Source organism: Vitis riparia, chromosome 8 (assembly GCF_004353265.1).
Source record: "Vitis riparia cultivar Riparia Gloire de Montpellier isolate 1030 chromosome 8, EGFV_Vit.rip_1.0, whole genome shotgun sequence".
Lineage (NCBI taxonomy): Eukaryota > Viridiplantae > Streptophyta > Magnoliopsida > Vitales > Vitaceae > Vitis > Vitis riparia.
In genome coordinates this window covers 433,732-450,733 of record NC_048438.1, presented here as the reverse complement: position 1 = coordinate 450,733, position 17,002 = coordinate 433,732, and the positions used below count along the sequence as shown (strand labels likewise).

Sequence of the window (17,002 nt, the reverse complement as noted above, 5' to 3'; positions counted from 1 at the left end):
AGATGGAGTTTCTTTTCCAGAATGATATATTAAGTCATTTACAGGTGTAGAAACAGGGCATGACTCCTTTTTCTGGGCCATTAGGGCAATCTATGAGAAATTGTGAGCGACTTTTCAGTATTTCTCAGGCAGGGTCGTCAAAAAGGGTCCTGAAAGACCCCTTTTAAAGGGCTGATATCTAGTTAGGATGTCCCAAACTGGGAAAGATCTAGCTTTTTTTGGGTTATCTTGATGCTCGGCTGGGTTGTAATCAGTACACAGATGAAACTGAAGAAAAAAAAAAAGACAAAAATGTGTTCCATTTCTTTAGTATCAACTTGAGTACATCACAAATCCCTTTCTTTCCTTTTGATTACTTTATAGACAATAGTCAAACCTGATGGCTGAAGCAAAGAACCCGAAACCGCCCCCCTCTCTCAAAACTTTGTCCTTTCCTTGCACTCTTGGCTTCGGATCTTCATCTCAGGGACTGCGATGACGAAATGGCAGTCTGATATTGCCACCACGTGTTTCCGAATGAACCCAAGGAAGGTCACCCTGCCTGGAATTCTTGTACGCGTATCCATCGCCAGCTGCCCTGCTAGGATGTCCTGGACTAGGTGCAATGTCTCAGAAGCAACCTCATCGACCTGTAGAGTTAGCCGGGAGGGAATTGTGGTTGACCTCCTCCCCGGAATGTTACCTGGGTATATCTCCACATCCCCAACCTGCTCCCCTTGGTACAGGAGTATACTCTGCCCGGACCCATGCTTGAAACTGGCATGGTTCGGGTTCTCAACCAGGATTTGGAGGTTGAGGGTGATGTTGAGCTGGATTCTGACTACAGGGAATGAGATACGGGGGGAGATGCCATCGAGGGTGGCGGAGACAAGCTGGGTCTTGGGTTGCTTGGCCTTGAAAACAGTCAAGACTAGGATGAGCAACACAATGAAGAGAAGCATGATGAGGAAGATGACAACCCCAATTGCAATGAGACACCGACGTCGGCGAACATGGCGTCGGTTTTTGGCTTCAGGGACTGGTTCTGGATCTGGGTTTGGATTGTGATCATTGTTTTGAATCATGGTGTTGAATCTGCAGGATCAAGCTTTGCAGAGAGGGAGAGAGAGAGAGAGTATGAGTAGTTAAGAAGGGTTGGGTGAGAGTTGGGAGAGTGAAGAGTAATAAATGGGCTTCCAACTGCCCAGAAGAGAATTGAGCCACAGATGCAGCTCTCCTTGGCCATTATTGCTTTAAATGCATTCCCACAGGCCATTTTCTTCTTGAAATATACAAGTTCCTCTTTATTCAATTCAGTGTTTAAAATGACGACTCTCTCAAACCAAATCCCCCATGAAGTCTTCTTTTGGCAATAAATGTGTTGTGGTCAAAATTTATGAAATGAAATCTTTCCCAAAAACGATGGATCGGAATTCAAAATCTCGGTAGTGGAAATTTCTAGGGTGTCCAACGGTACATACCAAAAATTACAATATATGGTACCACTTCAAGCTCATCCAAAAACTTGGATGAATTTTATATATATTGAGTCGGTATCATAGTAATATTCTTCAATTTAATCCTAATCAATGATTAAGATTTAGGATAAATTTTATTTACCTCCAACTAATTACTAATTTAAAATTTTATTAAATATAAAGGTATTTGATGAAATTTCATATCTATTTCAAAAAATTAATTCTTAAAATTTAAAATTTATTTTGATTTTTAGTTGTAACTTGTTTGTGTTGGAAGTAGTCTAAAATAAGAAGCAAAAAGAAATATAAATGGTTATATATTGTTCAATTTTTTATTATTTATATAAGAAAAAGAAGAGCACAGGATTAGATTTTATAAAAAGAGGATTTTTTTTTTTCTGAAATTATATTTATTTTTTATTTTAAATTTATTTATTTCTTTTAATTGTTTAACATCCAAATCTACCCTCAATCCACCAAAATTCTTCTTTCAAAAGTCGTGACACCTCCAATCAATCTAATCAATTTCTTCTTTCCCATCCCCAATCCACATAATCAATCAATAATAATCAAATTATTCAATCCATCATAAACAGATACTACGGAAAAAAAAAAATATGTCACCACTTTTATGACTGTTATCAAAAGTATTTAACATCATATTTAATTTACTAATATAAAATAATGATGGGATAATATATCATATTTTATATTTGATTGATAAAAATAAATTATTTCAATACTTATATAGAAGGATTTTCAAATAATACTAAATATGAGAAAGATTTCATGCTTTTTTTAAAAAAAATATTACCAAATATTGAAATGCAATATACTTCTCCTTTTACATCCCAATGGATATCATACTGTATTTTTCCATCACTTATTAAATATCCTGATAATATGGATAGGAGAAATGGCATTGTCCAACCTTTTTTTCATTGTCCCTCTATCCTCCATCCTATATTAGGAGAAATATCTCGCCATATCTGTAAAATAAACTCTTTAAAATGTTATAAATATGATATTTTTCACTCTAGTATTTTAAATTTTTCACTAAAATTTGATTATTTTAAAAATTAATATAAAAACTCATATCATAGGCCTAAAACTATAGGGTGTAAACAAAATTGAAAAAACTGACAAATCAATCCAAATCTGCTAAAATCAATTGGTTTGGTTTTCAATAATAAAAAAGATTGGTTTGGTTTTCAATAATAAAAAAGATTGGTTCAATTTGAGAATTTTGAAAACTGATCTTATTTAATCAGTTTTTACTTTTCTTATTTCCTGAATAATAAAAACAAAGCAAATCGACATTTGAAAACTTACATATAATTATTTGATATTTGATATATAGTTTTTATATTAGATTTTATTAAACTAATTCATTATTTTGATATTATGATCAAATTAATTTTAACATCAAATCCAAATTGATTTCAATTCATTTTAAAAATAAGTTGAGACCTAAAATAACTCAAATTAATGGGCTTCGGGTTTAAAATAAACACAAATTTACAACTAGGTGAAGGATTGAAAAAAGACCATTAAGTTGAGTCAAAACCAGTTCCTTAAAATCGAACCAAGCCAAATTTAAAATGCTTAGTTTTATTCAATTTTTCACTCCAAATATGGTCTTGGAACTTATTTATCAAGAATAAAAATGATAATCTTCTATTTAATATAAAAATTTTATTATGCAGGGTAAGTAGAACACATCTATAAACATATCTATCATAAGATAAAGACGTTTATGTATTAAAATATTTGGATTCTCAAGTCACACATCCTTTTACTCTACACCTGCGCTGTACTACTTAATACTTGCCACTTGGGACTCTCTACCTACACCACTTAATGCCGGGAAAGCTTGGAAGTCTACGGAATAAAAGCTTATCCTTCTTCCTTACACCACTTCAACACCATGAAAGCCCCAGGGTCCGACTCCTAAAAGTCCAGCACCGATTTTTTATGATCCAAATATCTTTCACTGTCACCCAATAACAGTACAATATATGGCTTCTGCATTCTAGAAACACAACCTCACGTTTCTATCCCTGAGATCATAAAGGTAGAAGGTGTAGAAGAAGATCAAATACTTGGATTTGGTCAGTGTTCATACTATCTTTATGACAAAGTATTTGAATGACTTGTTGTGGAGACAATATTGCCAACACGTAACAAGCATTAAACTGGCATATTCTTTGGAATCAAAGATCGACCCGCCCAGCATTTTCTTTCCTTCGAACAGAAGTTTCCCCAGAAACAAACAGATTTCAGTATCTACACAACTTGCTGTACGTCCTTTTACTCATTGAAAAAGACAAAAGGATCAGCAAAGTGCCACTTTCTACGGCAGGTTTTATGTCATGATTAAGCCCATACAGACAAATTTATCAGTGAGGTAATCAATGTTCGAGATTTGGCTGTAGTTCCTTACTCTGGTCACAGGTGTTGCACTGCATTAAGCTCACAGATAGAATCAAAGTCATAATGAGATTACCCGTTCCCTTGTATATCTTAAGTATTATTCATATTTTCTCTACAAAAATTGAAAATTCCAAAATAACTTGTTTTAAAAATAAATTCTCAAAAATTTGATCTATAAAAAATTTGATTTATCTCTCCCCAACCACCAAAACCGATTTCCCTTTTTTTTTTCCATAAACATTCAGATTTTCACGAGCAAACCCTAACTAGAAGATTTCACAAATGGCCGGTATAATCAATGGGTCATTCCTACAGACATGGATTGAAGAACCAGTACTAATTCGCCCATAATTCGGTGAACAGCAGGTGCTTGTAGAAAAGTTTCTACATTTTTGTGTGATTTTACAAGTAAATTATGTCACAAGCTTTTCGAATTTCATTCATTGTCCAGCAGAATCAATCAAGAACAACCAGAGAAAAAAGAAGCATAGAATTAATCAATTCTATTCCCGTATAAAATCAAGAATAAATACAAAAATTTTACCGTGTTCCGAAATCAGATTCCAAGCAACCAAACAGAAAAACAAATCCAAAGTGACTCACAGTTTAGTCTTGTACTGACAAACAGTGTCCTTCAGAGTTCCATTCTTAACATCTACAGTCATAGTGCAAGTCGAAGTCGATACCACCTTAATTTTCACGAAAAGAACAGAAACTTTACCGGAAATTCTGGCGTAAGTGCTGAGAGGCAAGGAACCGGACAGCACATCGGAGTAAAGCTGGGGATTCAAAAGCAACCGATCCGCCATTAAAGAGATCACGATATTCATCCCCGTGGTCTTGCGGGCGCCAATTCTTCCGGCGGGAATGGGGGCTTCGCCGACGAGGCTTCCATCATAATTCAAGAGCGCTGAGGCGTTGTTGTATCTGAACCCGACTCTGTTAGGGTTTCTCACAGAGACATTAACGTCGAGAGAAGCGTTGATGTTAAGCGGGGTTAAAGAGAAGTCGAGATCCTTGAGCGAGACGGAGCCGACGGTGATGACAGGATCCTTAGCCTTGAAAACTGTGAAACCTAGAATCACCATCACCACGACGACCACTAGCAGCACTATCCCCACCGTTATGCATATTGCCTTTGTCAGTCTCCGGCCCGATGACGACGGCTTGACAGATTTTGATTTTGCAGAGGCGGTTGTGATACCATCCATTGTTGAGAGAAGAGGATTTCCTGGTTTTGATGTGACCTCCGCCATCTTCGTTGAAGAGTATAAAGAGGCTTGAGTTGTCGATTTAAAATTATTTTTTAAAAATACAATACATTCAAAAATATTTCTAAACCGTGTATACTTTTGTAACTTTGAAAGATATGTATTAAAAAGTCATCTTCCATCGTTTTAATATCAATCATTCACATTAAAAAAAAAATTACATTGAAAGTGTTTCTTCTTTTATAATTTTATAAAATCGAATTTATATTAAAAATAATTTTTTTAAAAAATATTTTTCATAATTTTCAATTATATAATAAAAAAATTAATTTTATATTAAAGATGTCGACACTTTTAATAATTATCATATTAATCATCTATTAAAATAATTGAATTTATATTAAAAATACATCTTTCATAATTTCATAAAATTAAATATATATTTAAAAATTTTTCTTCATGAAACACTTTTAATATAAATTTAATTTTTTGGATAGGTAACTAATATAAAAATAATAAAATATATTTCTTCAACAGACATATTTAATATAAATTCAATTTTATAAAATTATATAGACGTCTTTAATGTAAATTTAATTTTTTTTATTATATAATTGATATGAAAATTGTGAAGGATGTTTTTTCAAGAAATATTTTTAGTATAAATTTGATTTTATAATACGTGAAAATGATATTTTATTATTGTAAATTTAATTTTTTTATACTAACAGTAGAAGTTAGAAATTTCCCATAATCCAAGACGGTTAAAAGCGAGATGCTTGAGTTGTCTTAAGTACCGAACATCTACATTTTGATGGGAATTGCGTGTAAGACTGGAGTTTCTGATTTAAACGCGTATTGACTGATGGGACTCCATGTCATGTTTCCTAAAATATATCTAGAAATTAACTATTTTTTATTTTATAAAAGAATTGCTATTAAAAGTGTGGTTTTCCGTTTTTCATTGTTAGAAGTTAGAAATTAGAAGTGAGCAGTCCTTTTCGAAACCTAATTTATTGGAATATTTTGATCAAACTTTTAAATATGTAACCATACTTACAATTTTTAAAAATATTTTAATAAATTTTTGAAACTTATGAACTTTTTGAAGCAATATTTTATTCCCATGTTTAGCAATAGGAAAAAGGTTTCAATTTTCGTTTTAAATTGTTTTTATTTAATTAAAGCATAATTTTAATATTTTTTAAAAATAGAATAAAATAAAAATTATTCATACATTTCCTTTAACTTATTTAATTTGTTTTTCCTCTTCTTCTGAAATAAAATTAAATTATATAAAATTATACAAAATTTTAATTAATTCCAATTATATTTAATTTCTTTTATATTTTTATTATAAATAAAATTATATATTTTCAAGGAATCAAACATAATGTTCGAATTTGAAGAACTCTTTTTGAGACTTTGAACTCGTGGAACAACCCATCAAAAGAATTTCTTTCATTTTTAATTGAATTTAATAGTTCCAAAGTGATAAGACTAAACACGATTTGGAACACAAGTCCATTTGAGCCATCACCTGTCACTAGGACTTGAAATTGGTGATGTGCCTAAGAAAAATTTAAAAGCAAAAATGATCATAATATATGCTTTGAAAAATGAGAAATTTGGACCCACTCCCCCAAGTCTTTGGTGGTATGTCACCACCATTATAACTTAAAAAGAAAGTCTAAATTATTAGAACCAATTATTTTGAAGTTGAGGTCACGTGAGAGGACCAACCGACCAAGTATTATTATATTACAACTCCTCTAATGCTTTTAAGATTGAGAAGCTGACCCGTGTACAGCAGCAGCCAAGAAGTCTATGCCCCGTGACTTTTTTTTGTTTCTCTCTTTCCTCCTTTTTCCGTGCCCGACCGGAACTCGCGTTTCACGCCAGAGCACATAATGTAAAATTGAAATATATGATTAAAATTTTCATTTATAATTATTTTTATATACTACTAGTTAATTCTTTTATATAATGGATAAATAATTTAAATATATATAATTTTTTATTAATTTTAATTATATTTGATCTTCTATCTCTATTTTTTACAGAAAAATAAAACATAAAAAAGTTATTTTTTAATATTTTTTGGGAATGAAATGCAGTTTTTTTTTAAAAAATTCCTTTTTTCCTTGGGAACGGAAGAAAGTCGCAATTATTATGATTTTTTTTTTTTAATTTTCTTTCACCTTTCTATAAAAACAAAATATGCTGCTCTTCGGAATTTTTTGAAGATAGTTTTTTTGTTTTTTTAGTGGAAAAACAATTGTGGGTCGGGATTCATTTGGAGGAAAAACGTAGGATTTACTTCCAAAATGAAAAATATAATAAAAAATCAAATATAATTCAAATGAGTTAGAAATTCATATATATTTTAATTATTTAATATTTATATAATAGAAGGAAATAAATTAATTAAAATTAAATAAGTATATAAAAATAATTTATTGATTTAAAATTTATTTTTATTTTCTTTTTAATTTTACTCTTTAATTTCTTTTTCTTAAATTTTTCAAAAATCATAGTTTTAGAGTAAAAGCTGTGCCAGTAAAGGAATGAAAAAAATATTGTTAAAATAAAACTACTTTTCTCTTGGCTGAAATCAAGATTTTTGTAAGAAGCAACATTTTCTTGTCTTATTTTTTTTTTTCTCTTTTTCTTTTTTCTTACAATTCTTTATTAGTGTAGAGCATTTTTTTTAATAAAAAAATTATTTTATAGTTCAATGAAAAAAAAAAAAAAAAAAAAAAGTAAGGAAAAATATAACAAGGAAAAGAAGGGGAAAAAAATAATAAAATATGTTCCTCCTCATTTTCCTTAAAGGTGTGTTTGGTTTGAGAGAAAATATAAAACAAAGAAAGTAAAGAGAAAAATAGAAGAAAAAATAATAAAATTAAATAAAAATAGATTTTAAATTATATACTACTTCAAACTCACTCCACTTTTTTTTTAACTCTTTTACATAAAAATGAAAAAGTATAAATTTCTAATTAATTTATTTATATTTTATTATTTTTATATTTTTATAGTCAAATCAAATATAAGAAAATTCCTTTTTAATATATATTTTTTTCTTTCATGGTGATTTATAGGAATGTTTGGTTCCTAAGAAATGTAAGAAAAATAGTACTAAAGAAAAATTCTAAAGTTTGTAAGTTATTAACTAATTTTAATTATATTTTAATTTCTTTTAGCTATCTCCTTAAAGTAAACATAAGGTAAATAAATGAGAGAAAAATGTTTGAAGAATAATTTTTTTCCCCTTAATTTTTTTTTTCCTTTCAAATCCATTTTGTGTCTTAAAATATTTTTTGAAGAACCTTTATAATTATATAATTTCTATTATTATTCCAATAAAAATGTTATTATTCATTTTGCTTGATTATTTGCAATAATGACACCTACTCATCAATTTCATTTTATTAGGGTCTCTAAAATAAATATGATTATTTTCAATAGTGAAATTTTTTATTTATATAAAAAATATTCTCCATTTGGAAACTTCATTGCTACAGCTGTCTCTACACGTGATGGATTTCAAAATTTTCAAGATTGAAGATTCAAGATAGATTCAAGTCCGACTTCATCAAGGAAAAATATACCAAGGAAAAGAAGAGGAAAAAATAATAAAATATTCCTCCTCATTTTCCTCAAAGGTGTGTTTGGTTAATGGGAAATTTGAGAGAAAATATAAAATAAAGAAAATAAAGAGAAAAATAGAAGAAAAAATAATAAAATAAAATAAAAATTGATTTTAAATTATATATTACTTCAAACTCACTCCATTTTTTTTTAACTCTTTTACATAAAAATGAAAAAGTATAAATTTCTAATTAATTAATTTATATTTTATTACTTTTATATTTTTATAGTCAAATCAAATATAAGAAAATTACTTTTTAATATATATTTTTTTCTTCCATGGTGATTTATAGGAATGTTTGGTTCCTAAGAAATGTAAAAAAAAAAAAAAAAAAGAACTAAAGAAAAATTCTAAAGTTTGTAAGTTATTAACTAATTTTAATTTCTTTTAACTATTTCCTTGAAGTAAACATAAGGTAAATAAATGAAAGAAAAAAGTTTGAAGAATAATTTTTTCCCCTCAATTTTTTTTTCCTTTCAAAGCCATTTTGTGTCTTAAAACATTTTTTGAAGAACCTTTATAATTATATAGTTTCTATTATTATTCCAATAAAAATGTTATTATTCATTTTGCTTGATTATTTGCAATAATGACACCTACTCATCAATTTCATTTTATTAGGGTCTCTAAAATAAATATGATTATTTTTAATAGTGAAAATTCTTATTTATAGAAAAAATATTCTCCCTCTGCAGACTTCATTGCTAAAACTGTCTCTACACGTGATGGATTTCAAAATTGTCAAGATTGAAGATTCAAGATAGATTCAAGTTCGACTTCATGAAAGAAAAATATACCAAGGAACAAAATGGGAAAAAAATAAAATAAAATATGTTCCTCCTTATTTTCCTCAAAGGTGTGTTTGGTTAATGGGAAATTTGAGAGAAAATATAAAATAAAGAAAATAAAGAGAAAAATAGAAGAAAAAATAATAAAACAAAATAAAAATGGATTTTAAATTATATACTACTTCAAACTCACTCCATTTTTTTTTTAATTCTTTTACATAAAAATGAAAAAGTATAAATTTCTAATTAATTTATTTATATTTTATTACTTTTATATTTTTATAGTCAAATCAAATATAAGAAAATTACTTTTTAATACATATTTTTTCTTCCATGGTGATTTATAGGAATGTTTGGTTCCTAAGAAATGTAAGAAAAATAGAACTAAAGAAAAATTCTAAGGTTTGTAAGTTATTAACTAATTTTAATTATACTTTAATTTCTTTTAGCTATTTCCTTGAAGTAAACATAAGGTAAATAAATGAAAGAAAAAGGTTTGAAGAATAATTTTTTTCCCCTCAATTTTTTTTTCCTTTCAAAGCCATTTTGTGTCTTAAAACATTTTTTGAAGAACCTTTATAATTATATAGTTTCTATTATTATTCCAACAAAAATGTTATTATTCATTTTGCTTGATTATTTGCAATAATGACACCTACTCATCAATTTCATTTTATTAGGGTCTCTAAAATAAATATGATTATTTTCAATAGTGAAAATTTTTATTTATAGAAAAAATATTCTCCATTTGGAGACTTCATTGCTACAGTTGTATCTACACGTGATGGATTTCAAAATTTTCAAGATTGAAAACTATTCAAGTTCGACTTCATCAAGGAAAAATATACCAAGGAAAAGAAGGGGAAAAATAATAATAAAATATGTTTCTCCTCATTTTCCTCAAAGGTGTGTTTGGTTCATAGGAAATTTGAGAGAAAATATAAAATAAAGAAAATAAAGAGAAAAATAGAAGAAAAAATAATAAAACAAAATAAAAATGGATTTTAAATTATATACTACTTCAAACTCACTCCATTTTTTTTTAATTCTTTTACATAAAAATGAAAAAGTATAAATTTCTAATTAATTTATTTATATTTTATTACTTTTATATTTTTATAGTCAAATCAAATATAAGAAAATTACTTTTTAATATATATTTTTTTCTTCCATGGTGATTTATAGGAATGTTTGGTTCCTAAGAAATGTAAGAAAAAGAGAACTAAAGAAAAATTCTAAGGTTTGTAAGTTATTAACTAATTTTAATTATACTTTAATTTCTTTTAGCTATTTCCTTGAAGTAAACATAAGGTAAATAAATGAAAGAAAAAGGTTTGAAGACTAATTTTTTTCCCCTCAATTTTGTTTTATTTTTCTTTCAAAGCCATTTTGTGTCTTAAACATTTTTTGAAGAACCTTTATAATTATATAGTTTCTATTATTATTCCAACAAAAATGTTATTATTCATTTTGCTTGATTATTTGCAATAATGACACCTACTCATCAATTTCATTTTATTAGGGTCTCTAAAATAAATATGATTATTTTCAATAGTGAAAATTTTTATTTATAGAAAAAATATTCTCCATTTGGAGACTTCATTGCTACAGTTGTATCTACACGTGATGGATTTCAAAATTTTCAAGATTGAAAACTATTCAAGTCCGACTTCATCAAGGAAAAATATACCAAGGAAAAGAAGGGGAAAAATAATAATAAAATATGTTTCTCTTCATTTTCCTCAAAGGTGTGTTTGGTTCATAGGAAATTTGAGAGAAAATATAAAATAAAGAAAATAAAGAGAAAAATTAGAAGAAAAAAATAATAAAATAATAAAATAAAATAAAAATGGATTTTAAATTATATACTACTTCAAACTCACTCCATTTTTTTAACTCTTTTACATAAAAATGAAAAAGTATATATTTCTAATTAATTTATTTATATTTTATTACTTTTATATTTTATAGTAAAATCAAATATAAGAAAATTACTTTTTAATATATATTTTTTTCTTCCATTGTGATTTATAGGAATGTTTGGTTCCTAAGAAATGTAAGAAAAAGAGAACTAAAGAAAAATTCTAAAGTTTGTAAGTTATTAACTAATTTTAATTATATTTTAATTTCTTTTAGTTATTTCCTTCAAGTAAACATAAGGTAAATAAATGAGAGAAAAATGTTTGAAGAATAATTTTTTTCCCCTCAATTTTTTTTTTTCCTTTCAAAGTCATTTTGTGTCTTAAAACATTTTTTGAAGAACCTTTATAATTATATAGTTTCTATTATTATTATAATAAAAATGTTATTATTCATTTTGCTTGATTATTTGCAATAATGACACCTACTCATCAATTTCATTTTATTAGGGTCTCTAAAATAAATATGATTATTTTCAATGGTGAAAATTTTTATTTATAGAAAAAATATTCTCCCTCTACAGACTTCATTATTACAGTTGTCTATACACGTGATGGATTTCAAAATTTTCAAGATTGAAGATTCAAGATAGATTCAAGTCCGACTTCATCAAGGAAAAATATACCAATGAAAAAAAGGGGAGAGAAATAATAAAATATGTTCCTCCTCATTTTCCTCAAAGGTGTGTTTGGTTCATGGAAAATTTGAGAGAAAATATAAAATAAAGAAAATAAAGAGAAAAATAGAAGAAAAATAATAATAAAATAAAATAAAAATGGATTTTAAATTATATATTACTTCAAACTCACTCCATTTTTTTAACTCTTTTACATAAAAATGAAAAAGTATAAATTTCTAATTAATTTATTTATATTTTATTACTTTTATATTTTTATAGTAAAATCAAATATAAGAAAATTACTTTTTAATATATATATTTTTTCTTCCATGGTGATTTATAGGAATGTTTGGTTCCTAAGAAATGTAAGAAAAAGAGAACTAAAGAAAAATTCTAAAGTTTGTAAGTTATTAACTAATTTTAATTATACTTTAATTTCTTTTAGCTATGTAGACCCCAAAATTTGTCCCAATTTTATCTTTACATTAATTTTGAGCCCAATTTTAAATCCCGATTAGATGTGTTATTTTAGGCCCACTCACCCTTTAATTTTTAGTTTTCATTATTTTGTAAATTATTTTTTTATTTTATTTTTTTTTATTATTTATTTTTACTTATTAATTTTACTTATTATTATTATTATTATATTATTATTATTATATTTTTTATTTATTATTTATTTTATTTATTATTTTTCTTTCCTGTCTTTTCTTTTTTCTCCTTCACCTACCCTCACCCACCCACTTCTTCTCTCTCCTCCTCTACTCCTCACCACCGGCCACTTTTCATTTAGCCCCCAAATTTTTTTCGCTTCCACTCTTCTCTCTCTTCCTCAAAAACTCCATTTGGCCACCTTCACACCCTCCATGTGGAATTTTTTTTCTTTTGGACCGTCGAAAGAGTTTTTCTAGGGAGTTTTTTTTTCTCTTTCTTTGGCTGCTACTCCATTTGGAGACGGGGGAACGAACAAATTTTTTTTTTCTTCCTCCATTCCTCTTCTTCTTCCCACAGCCCCATTTTTTCTTCCCTTCCTCCTCCATTCTCCATTTTTTTTTTCTTTTTTAGTTTTTCTTTTCCTGTTTTCCCAAGAGAGCCGACCTCCATTTTTATTTTTTATTTTTTATTTTTTCCTTTTTCTTCTTCCCCCAAAAACACCCAACAGCTAGCTTACCCATTCCTCTTCCATTTTTATTTTTTATTTTATTATTTTTATTTCAATTTATTTTATTTTATTTTTTTTGTGATTCCCAAAAAAACCATCCACTACTGCCGACGAGATCATCGGCCGGGCGCTGGCGACCTCCTCCATTTTCTCTCATTATCTCACTTCCCATATCACTCATTTTCTATTATTATTATTATTATTATTATTATTATTATTATTATTATTATTATCATTGTTATTGTTTGTTAGGAATTTGAGGCTAATCCAACCTATGGTAATCACCCTAGAGGGGGGGTAAATAGGGTGATGGTCTCTTTTTGCAAATTTAAACTAAGTGAATGTAAGAGACAATTATATGCAAATATATAATAAACAAAATAAACACAATTACATATAATTTAAAAGAGTAAGGGAAGAGAGAGTGCAAACACAAGATTTATAGTGGTTCGGCGCAACCCGGCCTACATCCACTCTCCTCTAGCTTCAATCCCAAGCTTGAGGTTCCACTAATTCAAGGCTTCCAAACCAAGCCTTCAAGCAACACAATTGGATTATGGTTCCAATCCACCCTCTTGGACTTTTGGCTCCAAGCACCCTTTACACTTTTCAAGAGATACCACACTCTTGGAAAACTTCCTCTCAAAGATTTACAATTGATTTGATCTCACAAAGATCCTAGTACAAAAACTTGAAGCTCAAATGATACAAGAAAACTAGGATTGAAAGGTGCACTAATGATATGCAAGTTTTGGAACAATGGTGCACTCAAAACACTTCTTCAAAGGCTCAAATATATTCAAGAAAGGTTTAGGAAGGTTAAGCTCTAGAAACAATGAAGATTGGAGCCTTTTTATAGAAGAAAAAAGCCAAACTAGCCGTTTGGGGTTCGTCCGGTCGAGCTGGGGGTCGACCGGTTGACTAGCCGTTAGCATTTAATGCTTGGCAGGTGACCGTTAGGCCTCGACCGGGCCTCGACCGGACCTCGACCGGACCTCAACCGGACGAGGTTCAACCTTGACCGGTTGAACAACCGTTCTGGAAGAAAGAGAAAATTTTTGCATTTTTCAAACGGTCGACCGGTTATTGTTCATACCCTCAACCGGTTGAGCTAAGGGTCAACCGGTTACTGTTCATAACCTCAACCGGTTGAGCTGTGAGTCAACCGGTTACTGTTCATCCGGTTCAACCGGTTGAGCCGTTTTTGGCTCAATACCCAACTTTTTCAATTTAAAACCTTTAAAACAAGTTTGGAAAATATTTGACACAAGGTTTTAATTGAAAACATGAAATCATCCAATTTTAAAAGGATTTAAAATGAATTAATTCTTGGATGATTTTGGTGCATAAGTAAAGAATGTAATGCATGAAAAAACCTAGTGCACCAACAACCTTACAAAGAGATCTTATGAAGCTTGGGTCTTGAAAAACACTTCTCTTTGAGGTGGTCTTCTTCTTCATGATTTCTCTTTGGCTTGATATGTCTTTGTAATTGCCACTTTGGAAATCATCTTGCCTAATCATACTTAAAATATAATCATTAGTTCTAAACCTTGTTTTGTTATCATCAAAATCAAGATTAACCAAACCTTGGTTTCACATTGTTATTATTATTATTGTTATTATTATTGTTATTGTTATTGTTGTTATTTTATTTTATTTTATTTTAATAGTAATTGTTGTTTGTGAAATTTGAATTGTTGAATTAATATGAAATTTGGGATTAATTTGTTGTGGGTAGATTAATACGTAATTTGATTTAATTTATTGTTAGTGAATTAATTTGAAATTTGTTAATTTGGGTTTGTGGGTTTATTGTATTTGGTGATTAATTTGAGGATATTTGGATTATACAAATTGCATATTGTTTATTTGAGCTTGGGTCTATTGTTAAGTTGTTATTTGTTTGAACTTATTGGATTGGGCTTGAAATATTATTTCTCTTGACCATGTATTTTTTTATGTGGGCTCGTTAACTGATGTGAATTTTAAGGCCCATAATGTGAGTGAGATTTGTTGGATTATTTGAATATTTGATATGAGCTTGACCAATTTGAATTGTTTAATTTGGACATGAGACAATTGTGCTGTATATTAAACTAGGCTTAGATTATAAAATATTAACTTTAGGTCTAGTAGAATTTATTTTAATTTATCCAATTTTAGGTTCGATTGATTGTGTTTGTATTTTTGGTTATTAATTTAGATGTTCTAGGTTAAGACCTATAGTAATTTAGACTCATTTTAATTGGTGAAATTTATTGGGCTAATTTAAAGTTTGAATATCCATTGTGAATTTTATACATAGATATTTACATTTGTGTCATTTTTGTTTTTGCATGGACCCATTCTGCAATCTTGTTGGCCGAGTACGAATTGATGACGCTTGGAGCTTGTTGTAAGTTTATTTTGGTATATATTTTATTTCCCACTTTTATTTTGTTTTATTTTTATTAGTTCTTGTAAATATTCGTTTGTATATATTTATTGAGTGTGTACAGAATTGAACATCGAACAAACTAGAAATTTTGTTTAAATGAGAAGAAGAATTCAGTAAATGTATTTTGATAAAACAATAATTTTAAAATATTATTTTTAATAAAAGAAAGTTTTTTTTATCATTTATAAAAATCCAGAAAAATGTATTTAGAAAAATCCAAAAGGATTGTTTTTAATAGAATTCGAAAAATTGTTTTTAATAACATTGTCCAAAAATTTCTTTGTTTAACAAAAATTGTCCAAAAATTGTTTTGTAAATAAAGTTGTTCCAAAAATCAATTTTTAATAAAATTGTCTAAAAATATTTTTTTCAAATGAATTCTTTTTCCTTAATTAAAATGGGATTAAAAGTGTTTTTCAGAAATAGAGAATTTAAATCTTTGTTTTTCTTTTTAATTAAAATTTCTTTTGCAAATAAAGTTATGTTATTTTAAATAATTTATAAAAATTACTCTTTTAAATGAAAATGAATCTAAATACTTTTATAAATAAAATTGTAAAAATTTATTATTTTCTAGTAAAAGCAAGTAAAAATAATTTTTGTGCCCAAATTGAAATTTTGTAATAAATTCTTTTGATATAATAAGTGTAAATAGTTTTTTTTTTTAAATTGAATATAATTGAAATTGAGAAAATAAATCGATTCTTTCTTATAAGTAAATAAATGGAAATTATTAATTCAAAATCGTTTTTAATAAAATCTTTTGAAATTTCTTTAAAAAATTTTAAATATCTTTTATTTATTTAATTCAATAAATCATTTTGCATAATTCTCTTATTATTTATTTTGTGTATTTTTGTAATTAGATTTCATCATTGTTTTTGTGTATATTAATTTTCACCATGACTTGTATATTAATTATTTTTCTTGGTATCCATAATTAATTAATTAATTGCTACAATTTCCTCAATTCGTTTAGTAGAGGTCGTACGTATACGGGCTTAGAGGGGTGCTACGGCTCACCACCGTACCTTCCCAATGAGTAACTTGACCCCCGGACCCAAACTCGATTTTTCACAGACTCGTTTTTTCGTTCAGGAGTCACACTTAGGGTTTTTCTTTCTTATTTTGTTTTTCTCTTTAAAAATAAAACAAAAATAAGTGGTGACTCCAAGTTTTTTTCTAAAAATCAAATTTTCACCAAACAAAATAAAAAAGCGAGTTTTCGCCATCAAGTGGGAATGCATCGAGCAAAATGCAGGGTCCATAAATTATTTCATTGAAGTAAACATAAGGTAAATAAATGAGAGAAAAAGG

The 17,002-nt window shown here is 27.9% G+C and overlaps 2 protein-coding genes across 2 annotated transcripts; both read right to left on the bottom strand.

Moving 5' to 3' along the window:
* Nucleotides 1–416: 416 nt before the first annotated feature.
* On the bottom strand, nt 417–1,064 carry LOC117920174. Its single transcript, XM_034837555.1, has one exon. The coding sequence runs from the start codon at nt 1,062–1,064 to the stop codon at nt 417–419; it is 648 nt and encodes a 215-aa protein (XP_034693446.1).
* A 3,425-nt stretch (nt 1,065–4,489) lies between these two features.
* On the bottom strand, nt 4,490–5,146 carry LOC117920173. Its single transcript, XM_034837554.1, has one exon. The coding sequence runs from the start codon at nt 5,144–5,146 to the stop codon at nt 4,490–4,492; it is 657 nt and encodes a 218-aa protein (XP_034693445.1).
* Between the last annotated feature and the right edge of the window lie 11,856 nt (nt 5,147–17,002).

Coding starts and splice junctions, on each gene's coding strand:
- LOC117920174 (XM_034837555.1), bottom strand. CDS start 1,064: ATGATTCAAAACAATGATCACAATCCAAACCCAGATCCAGAACCAGTC.
- LOC117920173 (XM_034837554.1), bottom strand. CDS start 5,146: ATGGCGGAGGTCACATCAAAACCAGGAAATCCTCTTCTCTCAACAATG.